This window comes from Stegodyphus dumicola, chromosome 3 (assembly GCF_044657685.1).
Source record: "Stegodyphus dumicola isolate Sdum_Otavi_A_Nest chromosome 3, ASM4465768v1".
In the NCBI taxonomy this organism is placed as follows: domain Eukaryota; kingdom Metazoa; phylum Arthropoda; class Arachnida; order Araneae; family Eresidae; genus Stegodyphus; species Stegodyphus dumicola.
Genome location: NC_140770.1, coordinates 106290899 through 106305946, shown reverse-complemented (window position 1 = coordinate 106305946; position 15048 = coordinate 106290899). Strand labels below are relative to the sequence as shown.

The 15048-nt window shown below is 34.4% G+C and overlaps 1 protein-coding gene across 3 annotated transcripts in view; it reads left to right on the top strand.

The window, feature by feature from the left end:
• LOC118201244 (general transcription factor 3C polypeptide 4-like) overlaps positions 1-15048 on the top strand; it is a 102272-nt gene that overhangs the window by 11493 nt on the left and 75731 nt on the right. For 2 of the 3 annotated variants that reach the window (XM_085813117.1, XM_085813116.1), the window contains exons 2-3: positions 2690-2834; positions 13160-13280. In XM_085813117.1, the coding sequence (XP_085669243.1) occupies positions 2690-2834; positions 13160-13280 (266 nt within the window). The remainder of the gene's footprint in view (positions 1-2689; positions 2835-13159; positions 13281-15048) is intronic. The other variant, XM_085813118.1, reaches the window with a different exon arrangement.

Genomic DNA, 15048 nt, shown 5'->3' with positions numbered 1-15048 from the left:
AAAGAGAAAGTATTAGCACAAAAAACGAAACAACTTACATTGAAAGAAATGTTTAATAAGGTAAACAAATAAATATTAAGCTTTTTTTTTTTTTTTTTTTTTTTTTTTTTTTTTTTTTTTTGTAAATTTTGTTACCGTTTAGATAATAAATAATTTATTTCATAAATCACAATTTCATATTTTTAATTTTGTAATTTCTACATGTCATCTTATTAGATTTACACTAATGATCTAATATCTGGAAAAATCCCAAATTCGGAATTGCCGAAGTCCCGACGAGTCCGGATTTCAGACTTTGTACTGCATATAGTATGAGCTCTACTTTACAACGAGTGCAGAAATAAAATATATGGCCATTATGACACAGTAATTAAAGTAACTAGGATGTCTTAATTGTAACATGAGGCTTTGCATATAATTTTATAGTTATGGGAAAATTTTTTTTTTAAATGGTTTCATTTTAGAATTTAAAGGCATGGGGAAATTAGCTATATATCTTTTTCAATAAATGTGGTCTAAAAATATTTGAATTCAAAAGTGATATGAATATTTTCTGATTGTCCTCACCCAATTTCAAGATTTGGAAAAATTGCCATGTTTTGGGTGCATATTTGAGTGTGCTTGTGATAGCATGAAAGTGGAGAATCTGGTCCTCACCTCTTAAGCAGAGGTATCACCAGAAGTACTTGTGATAACAGTTAGTTCACACATATGCATACCATAAATGTATTTGAGTAAAGGTAGATTTACATGCTTTATATTTAATCATCAATTGGCTGAATAGCACCTACCTGCTGTAAAAATGTATAAGGGCGAGTCAAATGAAAGTGAGCCAACCCCTCCTCAGCAAGAATGGTTCGGTTCATCATCTGCGGCGCATGCGCGTAGCACAGAGACAGCATTCATTCGCAAAAGTGTGAGGTTAAAGTTCTTTAAGGTACTCTTACACTGGGTTGAAGACGGTAGCGTGACATAATTGATGCTCCAAAAGAGGAACAGCGTGGTGTGGTCAGGTTTTTGACAGCTGAAGGTGTTTCCCAACATGAAATTAGGCGCCGTATGACTGCTGTGTATGGTGAACATTGCATCGCATTGGCCACTGTGAAGCATTGGAGCAAACGGTTCAGAGAAGGATGTGAAAGTTGCAAGGACGATCCAAGACCGGGCCAAAGCCACCTTGCAATCACCCCCGACACAATTGCACAGGTTGATGAGCTGATTAGACAAGAACGGAGGATAAGCATCGATGAACTGGCAGAGCGTGTGAACATCAGTCACGGTTCGGTTCACACCATAATTCATGATCATCTCGGTTATCGGCTTTTGTGTGCTCAATGGATGCCCAAGATTTTGAACGACCGCCAGAAGACGGAGAGGTTCGGCGCTGCTTTGACTCATCTCATCCGGTATCACAATGAGGGTGACGACTTCTTGTCTGCAATTGTGACCGGAGACGAATCATGGTGCCACCACTATGAACCTGAAACACGCCGGCAAAGCTTACAGTGGAAACATTTGAATTCATCCCCCCCTCCCCCGAAGAAAGCAAAGGCTGTCAGTTCCTCGGGAAAGGTGCTATTGACTTTTTTTTCGATCGTCAGGGGCTATTACTGATTGAATTTGCTAAGCGTGGAGAGACTATCAATAGTTCGCGATATTGTGCAACTCTGGATCGGCTGCGTGTCGCAATCAAGAACAAACGACCTGGAAGATTGACGAAGGGATCTTGCTACACGACAATGCTCGTCCCCACGTCGCTGATGTGGTTAAGACACAACTGGCAAAGTTCAAGTGGGACACGCTGCAACATCCTCCATACAGCCCAGATTTGTCGCCATGTGACTTTCACATTTTCGGGAAACTGAAAAAACATCTCAAAGATACCAGATTCGTGTCGGACGCCGCCGTGAAGGAGTCGGTTACAGACTTTTTGAATCGACAGCCCAAGGAGTTTTATGAGACGGGGATCACACGGCTCATTTGTCAATGGGATAAATGTCTCAATGTTCATGGAGACTACCTTTAAATAAAGTACTCTGTTTGTCATATATTCGCATTGGCTCACTTTCATTTGACTCACCCTTGTATTTTGATCACATAGATTTTTGTTCTTTTCTGATAAAATTTTTTGTTTCATATAAAAGGCTTGTTTTAAATATTATTTATGAGCGAAACAGTATTGAGCTGTAAAAATAGCAAAACAAACACTTCACCAATTTGCCAATACTCATTGGTAAATTTCACAGGGAACAAGCCTGAAACTGTAGACAAGCAGCAGATTAAACACCAACCAAGATTGACCATTTGATTTCTTTTTTTCATGACATTTTAAGAGTAAATGGAAAAAGACTAAGCCTAGTAAAAGCATCATTGATGATGTAGGCTGACTGTCAGAAATCTTGGTAATACGTCCCTTAAAAGTTTTGGTCTGTTAATATGCATGATTTTGTATGAAATTTTAATCTGTGTGCTCTGATAGCTAAAAGAGAATTTTTATATGTATGATTTGGGTTGTCATTTTAGGGAAATGTGTAGCAGTTATTATTGATCACTAATTTTAATATGTATTATGGCATTAGTAAGTATTTTGAAAAAAAAAAAAAAAAGAGTAAGTGAAATAAAAAAAAAAATTCAACATATGCTTATCATGAATAATAATAACAACAATATTTTTTAAAATCTAATATAGACATCATACTGTAGCCCTGTTGAAAGTGGTTTTCCTTCTCCATTACATAAACAAGTTATCCGTGTACCTGAAAAAGCCATGGTATTGGAACCTGTAACTATACCACCTAATCCTTATAATCTCGTTAATTCTGAGGAAGATCGAGGTAATTATTTGATAGTTTTAATTTATTTTTTTATATTTTGTTCTCTTTTAAAAATCTGTAACATTGGTGTGATTACTATTATATTTCATACTGTAGGAGTAGGTATTAATGCACACACTGGCCAATGAATAAGGAATAGTGATGGGCAACTTCGGTACATTCTTGTACCCAGTACAAGAGCAACGGGTACAGACAAGTACCCGGTACAAAATACCCGTTACTCAAGTAACCGTTACTTTGAAAAGTACCGAAAACCTATTTCAAGTACCGAGTACCCAAGTAACGATTTGGAGTACCGAAGTAACGAAATACCGGAGTACCCTAGTAACGGTTTACTGTACCGGAATACCCTAGTAACGATTTGGAGTACCGAAGTACCCTAGTAACGATTTGGAGTACCGAAATACGCAGCTAACGATTTTGCGCACTGAGGGAACTCTGCCACGTCATCACGTGTTTGATTTTATCTGTACGGAGTAAGATTTTGAATATCAGAAAACATGTCAACTACGGAAGTGTCTGAGGAGCAGACCATTCATGGACACGAGGAGCGCATATCACCTTTTCGCAAATACAACCAGATACTACTGTCCTCTTACCAAAACCGAAGTGAGCTGAACCCTCGTCGATCCTCCAGTAACGAATACCGAAATGCCGAGAAGAGACGCATATTTTCGTTACAAAGTAACGAATACCAAAAAGCATCCGTTTCGGTACAGAAGTAACGAATACCGAAAAGTACCCGTTTCGGTACAGAAGTAACGAATACCGAAAAGTACCCGTTTTGGTGCAGAAGTAACGAATACCGAAAAGTACCGATTTCGGTACTGAAGTAACGGGTACTTAGATGTACAGATTTTCAGTACCCGTTACAACTAAGTACCCATTACAAAATACCTGGTTCGATAGTACCGACTCATCACTAATAAGGAACCTTTGAGATTTTCATTTGAATGCGTGTTAGGGTTGAAGTATGCAAATTTTTTTTATGATGTGGGTTACATGATATTAGACTGCTGGTATAAGTAAGGTGTAAGAGTGCTTTTCACGATGAATGAAGTAAAATGGGAAAAATGACAGATCTTTCACCATTTAAAAGATGGTGAAATTCTTTCACCATTGTTTGTACCTGTTTAGTAGCGGCCTCGATTTCAAAGATAGCAAATCTCACTGATTTCTTAAAAGCAGCCATAACAAAGGTTTTAAAAATTTAGATTCAGAACCCAGAACCCTTCTGTAGAAGACGTAACTGCGGTTTGAGCACAGTTTTCCAGGAGAGGGATCGGCGGTGTCTCTGGCGAATTGTACAGCAGAACAGGGACTCTACTGTACTTCAGCTTACACAGATTGTCCACCAAGGCTCTTCCCAACAGATTTCAGCTTGAATCATGCACAGAGAATTGCGGAGGATAGAAATGCATAGTCAGGTGCCTGTGTGAAAAACCACTCATTTCTACCCAACATGCAAGAATTCGTATGAAGTGGTATCGGGAAAGAAGACACTGGAATCTGAGGATTGGAAACAGGAAATGTGGTCAGATGAATCATGCTACACCTTATTTTGCACTGATGGAAGGCGTCAAATTTGGTGAGAACCCCATGAAGCCATGAATCCATCTTACCTTAACTCGCCTGTGCAGTTTCTAATTCATTGGCCAATGTATGTATTACAAGTTTCACACAATCCTGTATCTTTTCTGTTATATGAGATCATGTGCCAAACAATTTGCTGTGTAAAGATATATGTCCCCAGATTATCTATTGACTGCTTATGTTCTCATCTCTTATAACAATGTTCTTTTCCAGAAGAAGTACTGCCAATAAAAGTTTTAAAATGTATGATTTTTTTTCTCATTTTTGGTCTATTGAAATAACTAATTTATGATAGATATATTTGCATTTAGAAAGATTTTACTATGGTAAAATACAATTTTAAATTTTTATTTTATCATACTAAATAGAATTTTTAAAATTTTACTATGGTAGTTGATGATGAAAGTGTATCTTCTTTCTGAATTATCAAGTTGGTTTAGACAGTCAAAAGTCTTTAATCAGGACTCGTGTGGACTTTGGCGATTCCGGATTATCGGTTTTTCTGGATTATAGATCATCAATTTAAATCTGGTAAGATGACATGCAGAAATTATAAAATTAAAAATATGAAACCATAATTTATGAAATAAAGAGCAATTATGATCTAAAGGGTATCAAAATTTACAAAAAAAAGCTTAATATTTATTTGTTTACTTTATTAAACATTTCTTTCAATACGCGCATGCATAAAGCATACATTACACATAGTCGAAATTAGAAAATTACAACCAGAAAACTATTTGATGACGAGGAATTTGATTTAAATACTGTCAAAGACGGAGTACATCGAGATGAAATACTACATTTAGTAAGGAATTACAAGCCGAATAAAATAAAAGATGTCTGCCCTAAAGATGAGGATAGTGTTGACAGATCAACTTTCAGTTCATAGCACGCTGGGATCCCCCCCCCCTCAGCGCAGTGCAGCCTGAAATTGATAAACAGATTTCGGAATGGTTAGAGAAACAAAGGATATGCCTTTTTCCATTTTTTGCAGCAATTCCACTTTTTGTTTGATGGACATTGAAACATGCTTTCACTTTGTAGATTATTTGGCAGCTCCAGAATCGGAAATTCTTTTTGACATAATCAAAAGCTTACTTTTATAAAATTGCTCTAACAGTCTTCAAAAAATAATAAGCCGGATCCAATTCAAGGATTAAGGAACAACGCAATCTGCAACATTAACTGAAATAGATAATTTTAGCTTAGCTTATACCGTCCGTTTACATCAAATGCGCATGCTTCAACACATTATGCGTTCACTTATGCGCAGAAAGTTTGTAGCTTTGAGGTCCGGATAATAGATCATTCCGGATTATGGACATCTGGATTAAAGACTTTTGACTGCATATCTTTCTGGAGGAAATAGTATGGCAATTGTCATAAAAGATAATAGAAAAAAAATTTAAATAAGGAGGAATATATATTGAACTGTTATAATAAAGTGGAGGTGTCAGATATTTTCGTTAACTGGCTTGAGATCTGAATTATTTTAATTCATACTTTGAAATAACACCATGTAGGGGAGCCTACTACAGTACCGAAAGGCCTGGGTTCGAATTCCAGGTAAGACATGGATGTTTATAAATGTATAGTGTCGGTGGGGCACGGCGGCACTCTAAATATGCGACGAGCCAAAAGTCCTTTTGTCTGGATTGGTGGATGGGGAGAGGGCTCGGAGACCCCCCGGATTTAACCCCAGGGTGCTTTCCCTCAAAATTGGGGGTGGAAACTAGGAGTAGGCTCTGGCAACCATTGTTCCATGTAATGTAGATACGACAACAACCACAACCACAAAAAAAAAAAAAAAAAAAAAAAAAACATATGAACAGAGTATTGAACAAAGTACTGCTCATCCAATCAGTGATATTAATTGAAATTATGAGGTGACGCTATCTTCTCATCAGGAATGTTCTTAAGGACTTTATGTAATATGACAGATTTAAGAGTTTGGTGATTTGGCAGGCGCCAACAGGTTAATATGATTTATAATAAAGAAAGGATTTCGCCAAAATTTAGGAACAGGGATGCAGTTTAGGTGAGTTCCAAGTGAACTGTTGCCACATATGTTAATTAGAAATCAAAATGGAATTAAAATTGCCTCGACTGCCACATTTCTTAGATACAGTCAAAAGTCTTTAATCCAGACTCGTCGGGACTTCGGCGATTCCGGATTATCGATTTTTCCGGATTATAGATAATCAGTTTAAATCTGGTAAGATGGCATGCAGAAATTATAAAATTAAAAATATGAAACCGTAATTTATAAAATAATGAGCAATTATGATCTAAAGGGTATCAAAATTTACAAAAAAAAGAGGCTTAATATTTATTTGTTTACTTTATTAAACATTTCTTTCAACGCGCGCATGCGTAAAGCATACCTTACGCATAGCCGAAATTAGAAAATTGCTACCAGAAAACTATTTGATTTGTATTCGTGATACTTATAATGACGAGGAATTTGATTTAAATCATATCAAAGATGGAGTACATCAAGATTAAATACTACATTTAGTAAGGAATTATAAGCCGAATAATATAAAAACATCTGCCCTGAAGATAACGATAGTGCTAACAGATCAACTTCCATTTCATTGCGCGCCGCGACGTCCCTCCCCCGCGCAGAGCAGCGTGAAATGGATAAACAGATTTCGGAACAGTTAGATAAACAAAGGATATACCTTTATCAATTTTTTGTAGCAATTCGTTTTTTGTTTGATGGACATCGAAATATACTTTCGTTTTCTAGATCCTTTGGGAGCTCCAGTATCGGAAATTCTATTTGACATAATCGAAAGTTCAAGCTTACTTTTATGAAATTGCTCATACAGTCTGCAAAAAATAATAAGAAGGATCCAATTCGAAGATTAAGGAACAACACAATCATCAACATTAACTGAAATAGATAATTAGATAATTTTAGTTTATACCGTCCGTTATACATTAAACGCGCACGCGAAAACGTATTCTGCGCTCGCGCAGACGCATATGTGCAGTCGTAAATGTCTTGCGCACATGCGTAAAACGCCTATGAGCATGTGTCAACGCGGCACATGCGCAGAAATATTTTATCATTGAGGTCCGGATTATGGGTGTCCGAATTAACGACTTTTGACTGTATTACGAACTCAACATATTAGCATACTATGAAATTAAAATGCTTCCTCTTCAATATGCCATCTGCGTGCTTCATCATCAGTATTTTTCTGCGTTTCTACGTCTCGGTGTTTCTACATCAGTACTTCTAAATTTTGCATATATTACACATATATATATATATAAGTTAAAAAATATTAAAATTGCACAGATATGCATTTTCAATTGTATCCAAATAATTAAAGTAGCATATATATGCACGTGTAAGATAAAAAATATGTGAATCAAAATTATAATTTAAACTAATGGTAACCCTTTAATTCTCTATCTCTGTTCTAAAAATCGTTAATAACTTCTCTCAATTGTATCATTTCTAGATCATTCGATTTTGCATGGCTTGCGCAGTGCTGATAAAATAATAATTGAGAACTGAAACTTTAAACTCAAACCAAAACCTTTCTCTTAGTGTGCTTCCATATTGGATAACTACACAGTTCAGCTTTTGCCTCTGTGCTGCTTAGACGCTGCTTCATTCTGCTCTGTACCTATTGAAATGATATCAAAAATGTAAATGTTCTTAAATGGGCACAACTAGAATGCCAAGTGAACTGTGGCCACAAATATCAATTACAAATGAAAATGGAATTAAAACCTCCTCGACTGCCAAGTTTTTTAGATATTACCAAGTCAACATGTTAGCATACTACGCAATCAACATTCTTCCTCTTCAATATAGATCTACATATGCATCAACACTGCTCCGCCTTTCCTTGCTTTTTTATACCATCAAGACAGTTTTGCAGAGACTGAAGAAAATGCTTGTCAAAGAGTGCAAGGTTCAGGCTATATGGTGGATGCATCAAAGCTTCCCAACTTAGTTCCTTCAATTTGTTCTAAGTCATCAAAGATGTGTGTGGTCATGCATTGTCATGATTGAATACAATTCCCTTTTGGTCAATTCTGGTCGCTTTTTCTCTATTGCTTCGTTCAAACGGTCAAGTTGTGCACAGTACAGAGCCTAATTGATGGTTTCGCCAAGTTGCAATTTATGTGACAACCAAACATTTAGCTTCTTTTTGTAACCTACTCTTTTCAAATAATTCCAAACTGTCATGTGGTTAATGTATAGTGCCTCTGCTATTTCCTGATAGCTTGTGTGCTGGTCTTGCTCCAGCAGTTGCAAAATTTCATCGACTTTTTCAGTGACTGGCCGATCAGAATAAGGGGCATCTTTGATATCGAAATTTTTGGAACGGAATTGAGCAAACCACTTCTGGGTCCTTCGTTCAGTCACAGCATTCTCACCATACACTTCACAAATTTTTTGGCATGTTTTTGCAGCGCTTTTACCTTTTTTATAGTAAAAAAGAATTACATAACATATTTCTTCAGATATTTCACTCATTTTCAAATCAGTGTAACTTTTTACCCAAGCAATGAATCAGAAAACTATTTTCACAAACAATGGAAGCTGAATGTCACTTTTTAAGCACACGATCGTTTGAAACAATCGGGTGAGTGTTGCCGGATATATAGGCATCAACACCATTTAGTGGCAAAAAAATGCAAAGACTATATATATATCCATTATATACATATATATAATTTAAGAAAGAAGAACAAATTAAAAAGACCTGTGCGGTCAAGATTCCATTCTTGAATTCATTTTCCAAATTCCATTCTTGATTAAGATACAGTCAAAAGTCGTTAATTCGGACACCCATAATACGGAATGATCTATAATCCGGACGTCAAAGCTAAAAACTTTCTGCGCATGCGCCGCTTTGACGCATGCGCATTGGCGTTTAAGCATGTGCGTAAGACCTATACGACTGCGCATTTGCGTGTGCACAAGCGTAGAATACGTTTTCGCTGCGCATTTAATGTATAACGGACGGTATAAGTTAAAATTATCTAATTGTCTATTTCAGTTAATGTTGATGATTGCGTTGTTCCTTAATCTTCAAATTGGATCCGGCTTATTATTTTTTGTAGACTGTAAGAGCAATTTTATAAAAGTAAGCTTGAACTTTCGATTATGTCAAATAGAAATTCCGATGCTGGAGCTCCCAAAGGATCTACGAAAACGAAAGTATGTTTCGATGTCCATCAAACAAAAAGTGGAATTGCTCCAAAAAATGGATAAAGGCATATCTTTTGTTTATCTAACAGTTCCGAAATCTGTTTATCAATTTCACGCTGCTCTGCGCGGGGGGGGGGACGTGGCGGCGCGCAATGAACTGGAAGTTGATCTGTCAACACTATCGTTATCTTCAGGGCAGATGTTTTTATTTTATTCGCCTTATAATTCCTTATTAAATGTAGTATTTCATCTCGATGTACTTCGTCTTTGATATGATTTAAATCAAATTCCTCGTCATTATAAATATCACGAATACAAATCAAATAGTTTTCTGGTTGCAATTTTCTAATTTCGGCTATGCATAATGTATGCTTTACGCATGTGCGCATTGAAAGAAATGTTTAATAAAGTAAACAAATAAATATTAAGCTTTTTTTTTTTGTAAATTTTGATACCCTTTAGATCATAATTGCTCATTATTTTATAAATTACTGTTTCATATTTTTAATTTTATAATTTCTGCATGCCATCTTACCAGATTTAAACTGATGATCTATAATCCGGAAAAATCGATAATCCGGAATCACCGAAGTCCCGACGAGTCCGGATTAAAGACTTTTGACTGTACTTAAGCTTTTTCTGGCCATTCCTATCCTTTTATTGATTTTTAAGGGCTATTTTCATTTCAAGTAGCTTGAAAGACCTCTAGCTTGAAGAATTATGACTTTTTTTAACAAATTACTGTATTTTTCCAATTTCTACTGCCTTTCTGGCCAAAATTTTTACCATTTTTTGGAATTAGCCATTTTGAATGCACCTCCTTCCAACTTTCTAGAATTTACTTCGAGCAAGACACCATTTTGAACAAATTTCTACCATCTTCGACAGTTAACCCCCCCCTACTATCTGAGTCAGGTTGTGCCAACTATCTGTTACGTTTCATTGGCCATAGCTTCATAATGTTTTTCTTTTTTTTACATCATACCACTTTATTGGTCAGCTTATTTTTATCTTTTCTGGAGTCAAACGACAATTTTTAGCTCATAGCTTTTCACAGAAGAAGTCGCAGATAAAGGATTGTTTAAGATTTTTTCTTTTCCTAGTTTTAATTTTGGTCATAGCAAGACCCAAATTGATACACTTTTAGTTTTAATTTAAAAGATGTTTCCTTCTTTTACAAAGTTTAAACTCTTTAAGCTAGTAGGTCCTCCCTAAAAATCATGTATCAATTGACTAATAGCAATTCGCTATTTATTTTATTTTGTACATTTGCCTAACCAGGCTAGTTTGTATAGTTTTTTTTTTTTCCTTACTCCATTAATGTGTTTCTCATTTACTTTTGACCAGCAGACGTATCGGGAAATGAAGCAGAGAAATTGAGATTTAAGTTTTAATAGGTTATATTGTCGGTTAAATTGTCAAAAAGTTATTTCGAGTTCAGTCTCAATTCTTCATTTTTGACGAAACACAATATGAAATTAGATGGATTCGAAGATCTTTGTGCATTTCCCCTGAAGAGTCTGTAATGAGATTCGAATTAGGCTAATTTACCATTTTCCGCTTCTTTGTATTTTTGCTTATGTCTTAAATAACTTTTGTGTTTATGTTTAAATGTTTTAGGATTGCTTTAACTTTAATCAACATTTTTTAACTTCCAACTTGATTTGAGTTTTACATTCACTTTTTATTTGTCAGTTTCCTTATAATCATTTCATTTTTCTTGTATTGAAACTTTTAATTGCAATTTATTTTAACTTTGGGTTAAAAATTATTCAAGGGAACCACAATATCACATTTGCTTTAAAGCAATAGCATGAAGAATTTCCTTTTTACATATATATATGTATATTGCTGGATCCATTATATATATATATATATATATCTCCCTCCCCACTATCTGAGTATATATATATATATATATATATATATATGTATATATTGCAAGGAAAAGAATACAGGTACAAATGGAAGGATTATTTTGAAATTATAAACAAGAAAATACTAATTACTGCTGGCTATTTTGGTAACTTAAGAATTTGGGAGCCGAATCCTTCACTGCTTGGAGGGTTAATAAAATTACTATCCATTAATTCTGGGCCATATTTGAATTTTTGGGATAATTTCTGAATTTGGATAAGGAAGTATAAGGAATTTGTAATTCCACCCTAAAGGACAGAAATTTTAAATCAGCAAATTGAAATAAATAAACCTTACTGTCAGTGCAGGATTTCCATATTAGCTACACAAGCTATAGCCTAGGCCCCCTGCTTTCTTGAGGCCCCCCCAAAGCCCTCTATATATTCGAAATTATATTTAGCCCTGATATATAATATCTGAACTTATAAATGGCTCCATATCTCAAATAGCTTAAGGGCCTTATCAAGTCTAAATCCGGTCCTGCTTACATATTTAACATCTACAAGTGATGTCAGCTTATTGCTCAATTTCTGGCAGCAAACAACCTGATACACTGGGTAAAAGGGTTTTGTGATTCAATAGCTAACTAAAAATGATATTTTGTTTGAATTAAATTTTAATCATGATTTCAGCAGGATTTTCAAAGCCCTTAAGTGTTGGACCACCATCTGATATGTCTTGACCTGTAGCAGCTGTAGCAGCTTTTCACTTGATTACCAGCCATGAATGTTTAGTGGAATCCATTCAATCATCTATGCAATAGATAAAAGCTACCCTCAGAATTGTAGTGCTCTTCAAGCACTGCTGGGATACAAGACTTTATGTACACTAATGGCATCGTAGTTTGCTTTTTCTTTCTCTCTATTGTTCTTTTATTGTCTTTTTTATTATTTTTGTACATCTTTTATTGTTTAGTTTGAGAATATAATAAATATAATAATATAATAAAGTTTTAAAAAAGTTTTCTTTTCATTTGCTTTTATTAAGTCAGGCTGTAGTTACTTGTAAATTAGCACATTGTATTTGTTTAAATATTGATAAATATCTTTTACCTTTATCATTTGGGTTTTGTGTACTTTCTAATTATCCAACCCCCTAAAAAGTTGCAAAAGTATTAACAAGGCAATGAATTATGTCCCCTAAAAGTATACATGTGGCAAGCTTGGTATGCATTTGCACATTTCTTTTTGTCTGATGCATAATGGTGAAGTTATATGGAGTTGAATTTGTGTGATTATCTGAAATTTTTTCGAGCGAAAACAGAAAGCTGTCTGTGTAGGAAAAACAAAAGTGCAAAAAAGAAGGATTTATTGAAAGGGTAACTGTTTTATTACTTAAGTTTCATGCTTTTTAAATTTTATTGATTAATTGTGGACTTGTAAGTGTGCTGCCATTTTCCTTTGCAAATTAGCTTGGCAAAAAATTAATCGTGGTTTCAAATATATCACGATCACATAAGCCATGCTTTAATTTGACTTCAGCAATCAGCATGCATCATCTTAGGGAAGTGATTAGAGTATGTAAATTATTTATCTAAATAGGATTTTCTCTGAATGTGTATGTATTTTTTATATTTTAGTTAGCATTTTCAGTTACTAAAACTAAATTCTGTGTGTGTTTTCCTTTGTAGTTAATTTATTTCAAGTTTTGATGGATCATACATTAAATCCTTCATGTCCTGAAAGGGCAGAAGCATTTCGTAGCTATCGTTGTGCCAAATGGTCGCCAAAAGGAGCAGCGAGAGCAAACAGGTAGATAAATTTAGAGTGTTATCTGTTAAAAGTTTATTAAACTTAAGATTGAAAGTATTACATAAACTATGTGTGTACTTTTTATGTACATATGTATAGGTACTCGCTAATTTGTAATCAATTTTAAATGCAGAAACCTCAGTCAAGAATAACACAAGGTAGTTAAATGTGGTTGGTTTTATTAAAAAGGGCATAAAAAAAGGTAATCAAATGATAAAATTCTTGAATTTTTGCCATTGATAACAGTGGTATGACAGTATCTGGTTTCACAAATTCCATGTTGTTTGGCACTTCATTTTAATTGCATTCCTTCCCCTGTGACCAAAACAAGTTCAGCCACCAGGCCATAACAGGTGCCAACCCATCAAACAGTAATGGAGAGCAGCTATGTTCCATCAAATCAAAATTCCTATCACTTCTCTATTCTGATTAATTCTTATTATAATTTCTTCAGTTACTTGTTTAAATTTCTCATAATTTTCAAAATCCCATTTATATCAAGCTGCTGTCTCTGAACTGTGTCTGTAGTAAAACTACAAGATTCAAGGAAGTGGTATACCTTTTAATTTACAAAATTGATAGTTTTCATTTTCTTGAAGACCAAATCTCTTAAAATATGCTGGGAATAGTCTGTGACCAGTAATAATTTTTTTCCTATCCATATTATTATTATCATGTAATCTTCATGTAAAAGCCATAAATTTGATTTCTGTTTTTGAATATAAAACTTTTCCCTTTTTAGTACAATCAAAATAATCTGTTTCTGAATAAATATATCTATGATCACTCATAGATTCTTCCTCTAAAATTTCCATCACTATTTTACTTATATCCACTCTGGGAGAGGCCAGAACAAGATCAGTCCAGCCCATTCCCATCAAGAAAACATAGGAGGAGAGTCCTCTTTATTAATTAAAATCAGAGTATTCTGTATAATGAAATCAAGTGTTAAAAATCCTCATGCTCCCCAATTAAAATGTTTAGAATGAAAATCACCAAAAATAAAAAACTCTGAAAAGTCCTTTAAAACATCTCTAATCTTATTAAATGTTCATTCAGATCTTCAGCCAGTGAGAAGTAGACTGAAACAATACCACATTTCTTATCACAGGTTTCAATTGTAATTGCGACAATAGTATCAGAAACAAAATGCACAAATCTGATTACATAAATTGCTGCTCTTCCTAATTTATCATTTACAGTCCTCCAACTGTCGTCCTCAGAACACTATCTTTTCTTGGTTATAAGAGGGCTTCTGCACCATAATATCAGTACCCTCTGTAATATTATTGATAGCAGAGAGTGTCGTTGCAGCACAATGGTTAAAATTAATATTTAAAATTTTCATGTACAAAAATAAAATCCAAAGATTTAAGATCCGAGTATATATCAAAAAGTCATTATTTACAAATGAAATTAAAGCAAATATGTATATTAAAATGTATATACAAAATATTTCACAAGATACACCAGATAAGATATAATAAAAATTCAATTTTCAGTCCTAAACCTCTAATTTCAAGCGTAGAGAATAAATTCAATATAAACAATAAAACCCATAGCCCAGCCAGTTATCGTAATTTAAATTCTAAAACCAAATCAATTTTCAATATCCAAATCATTTAATATATATTTGACTTTTGGAAAGTGGATTATGATTCTTATCAAAATTGGAATTAAATTTCTCATTTGAAATTGAGCAATTTATACATCTTACTTTTGCAAAGATTTCTTTCATGTAACTGGGAATAATCGGTACATGTAATTT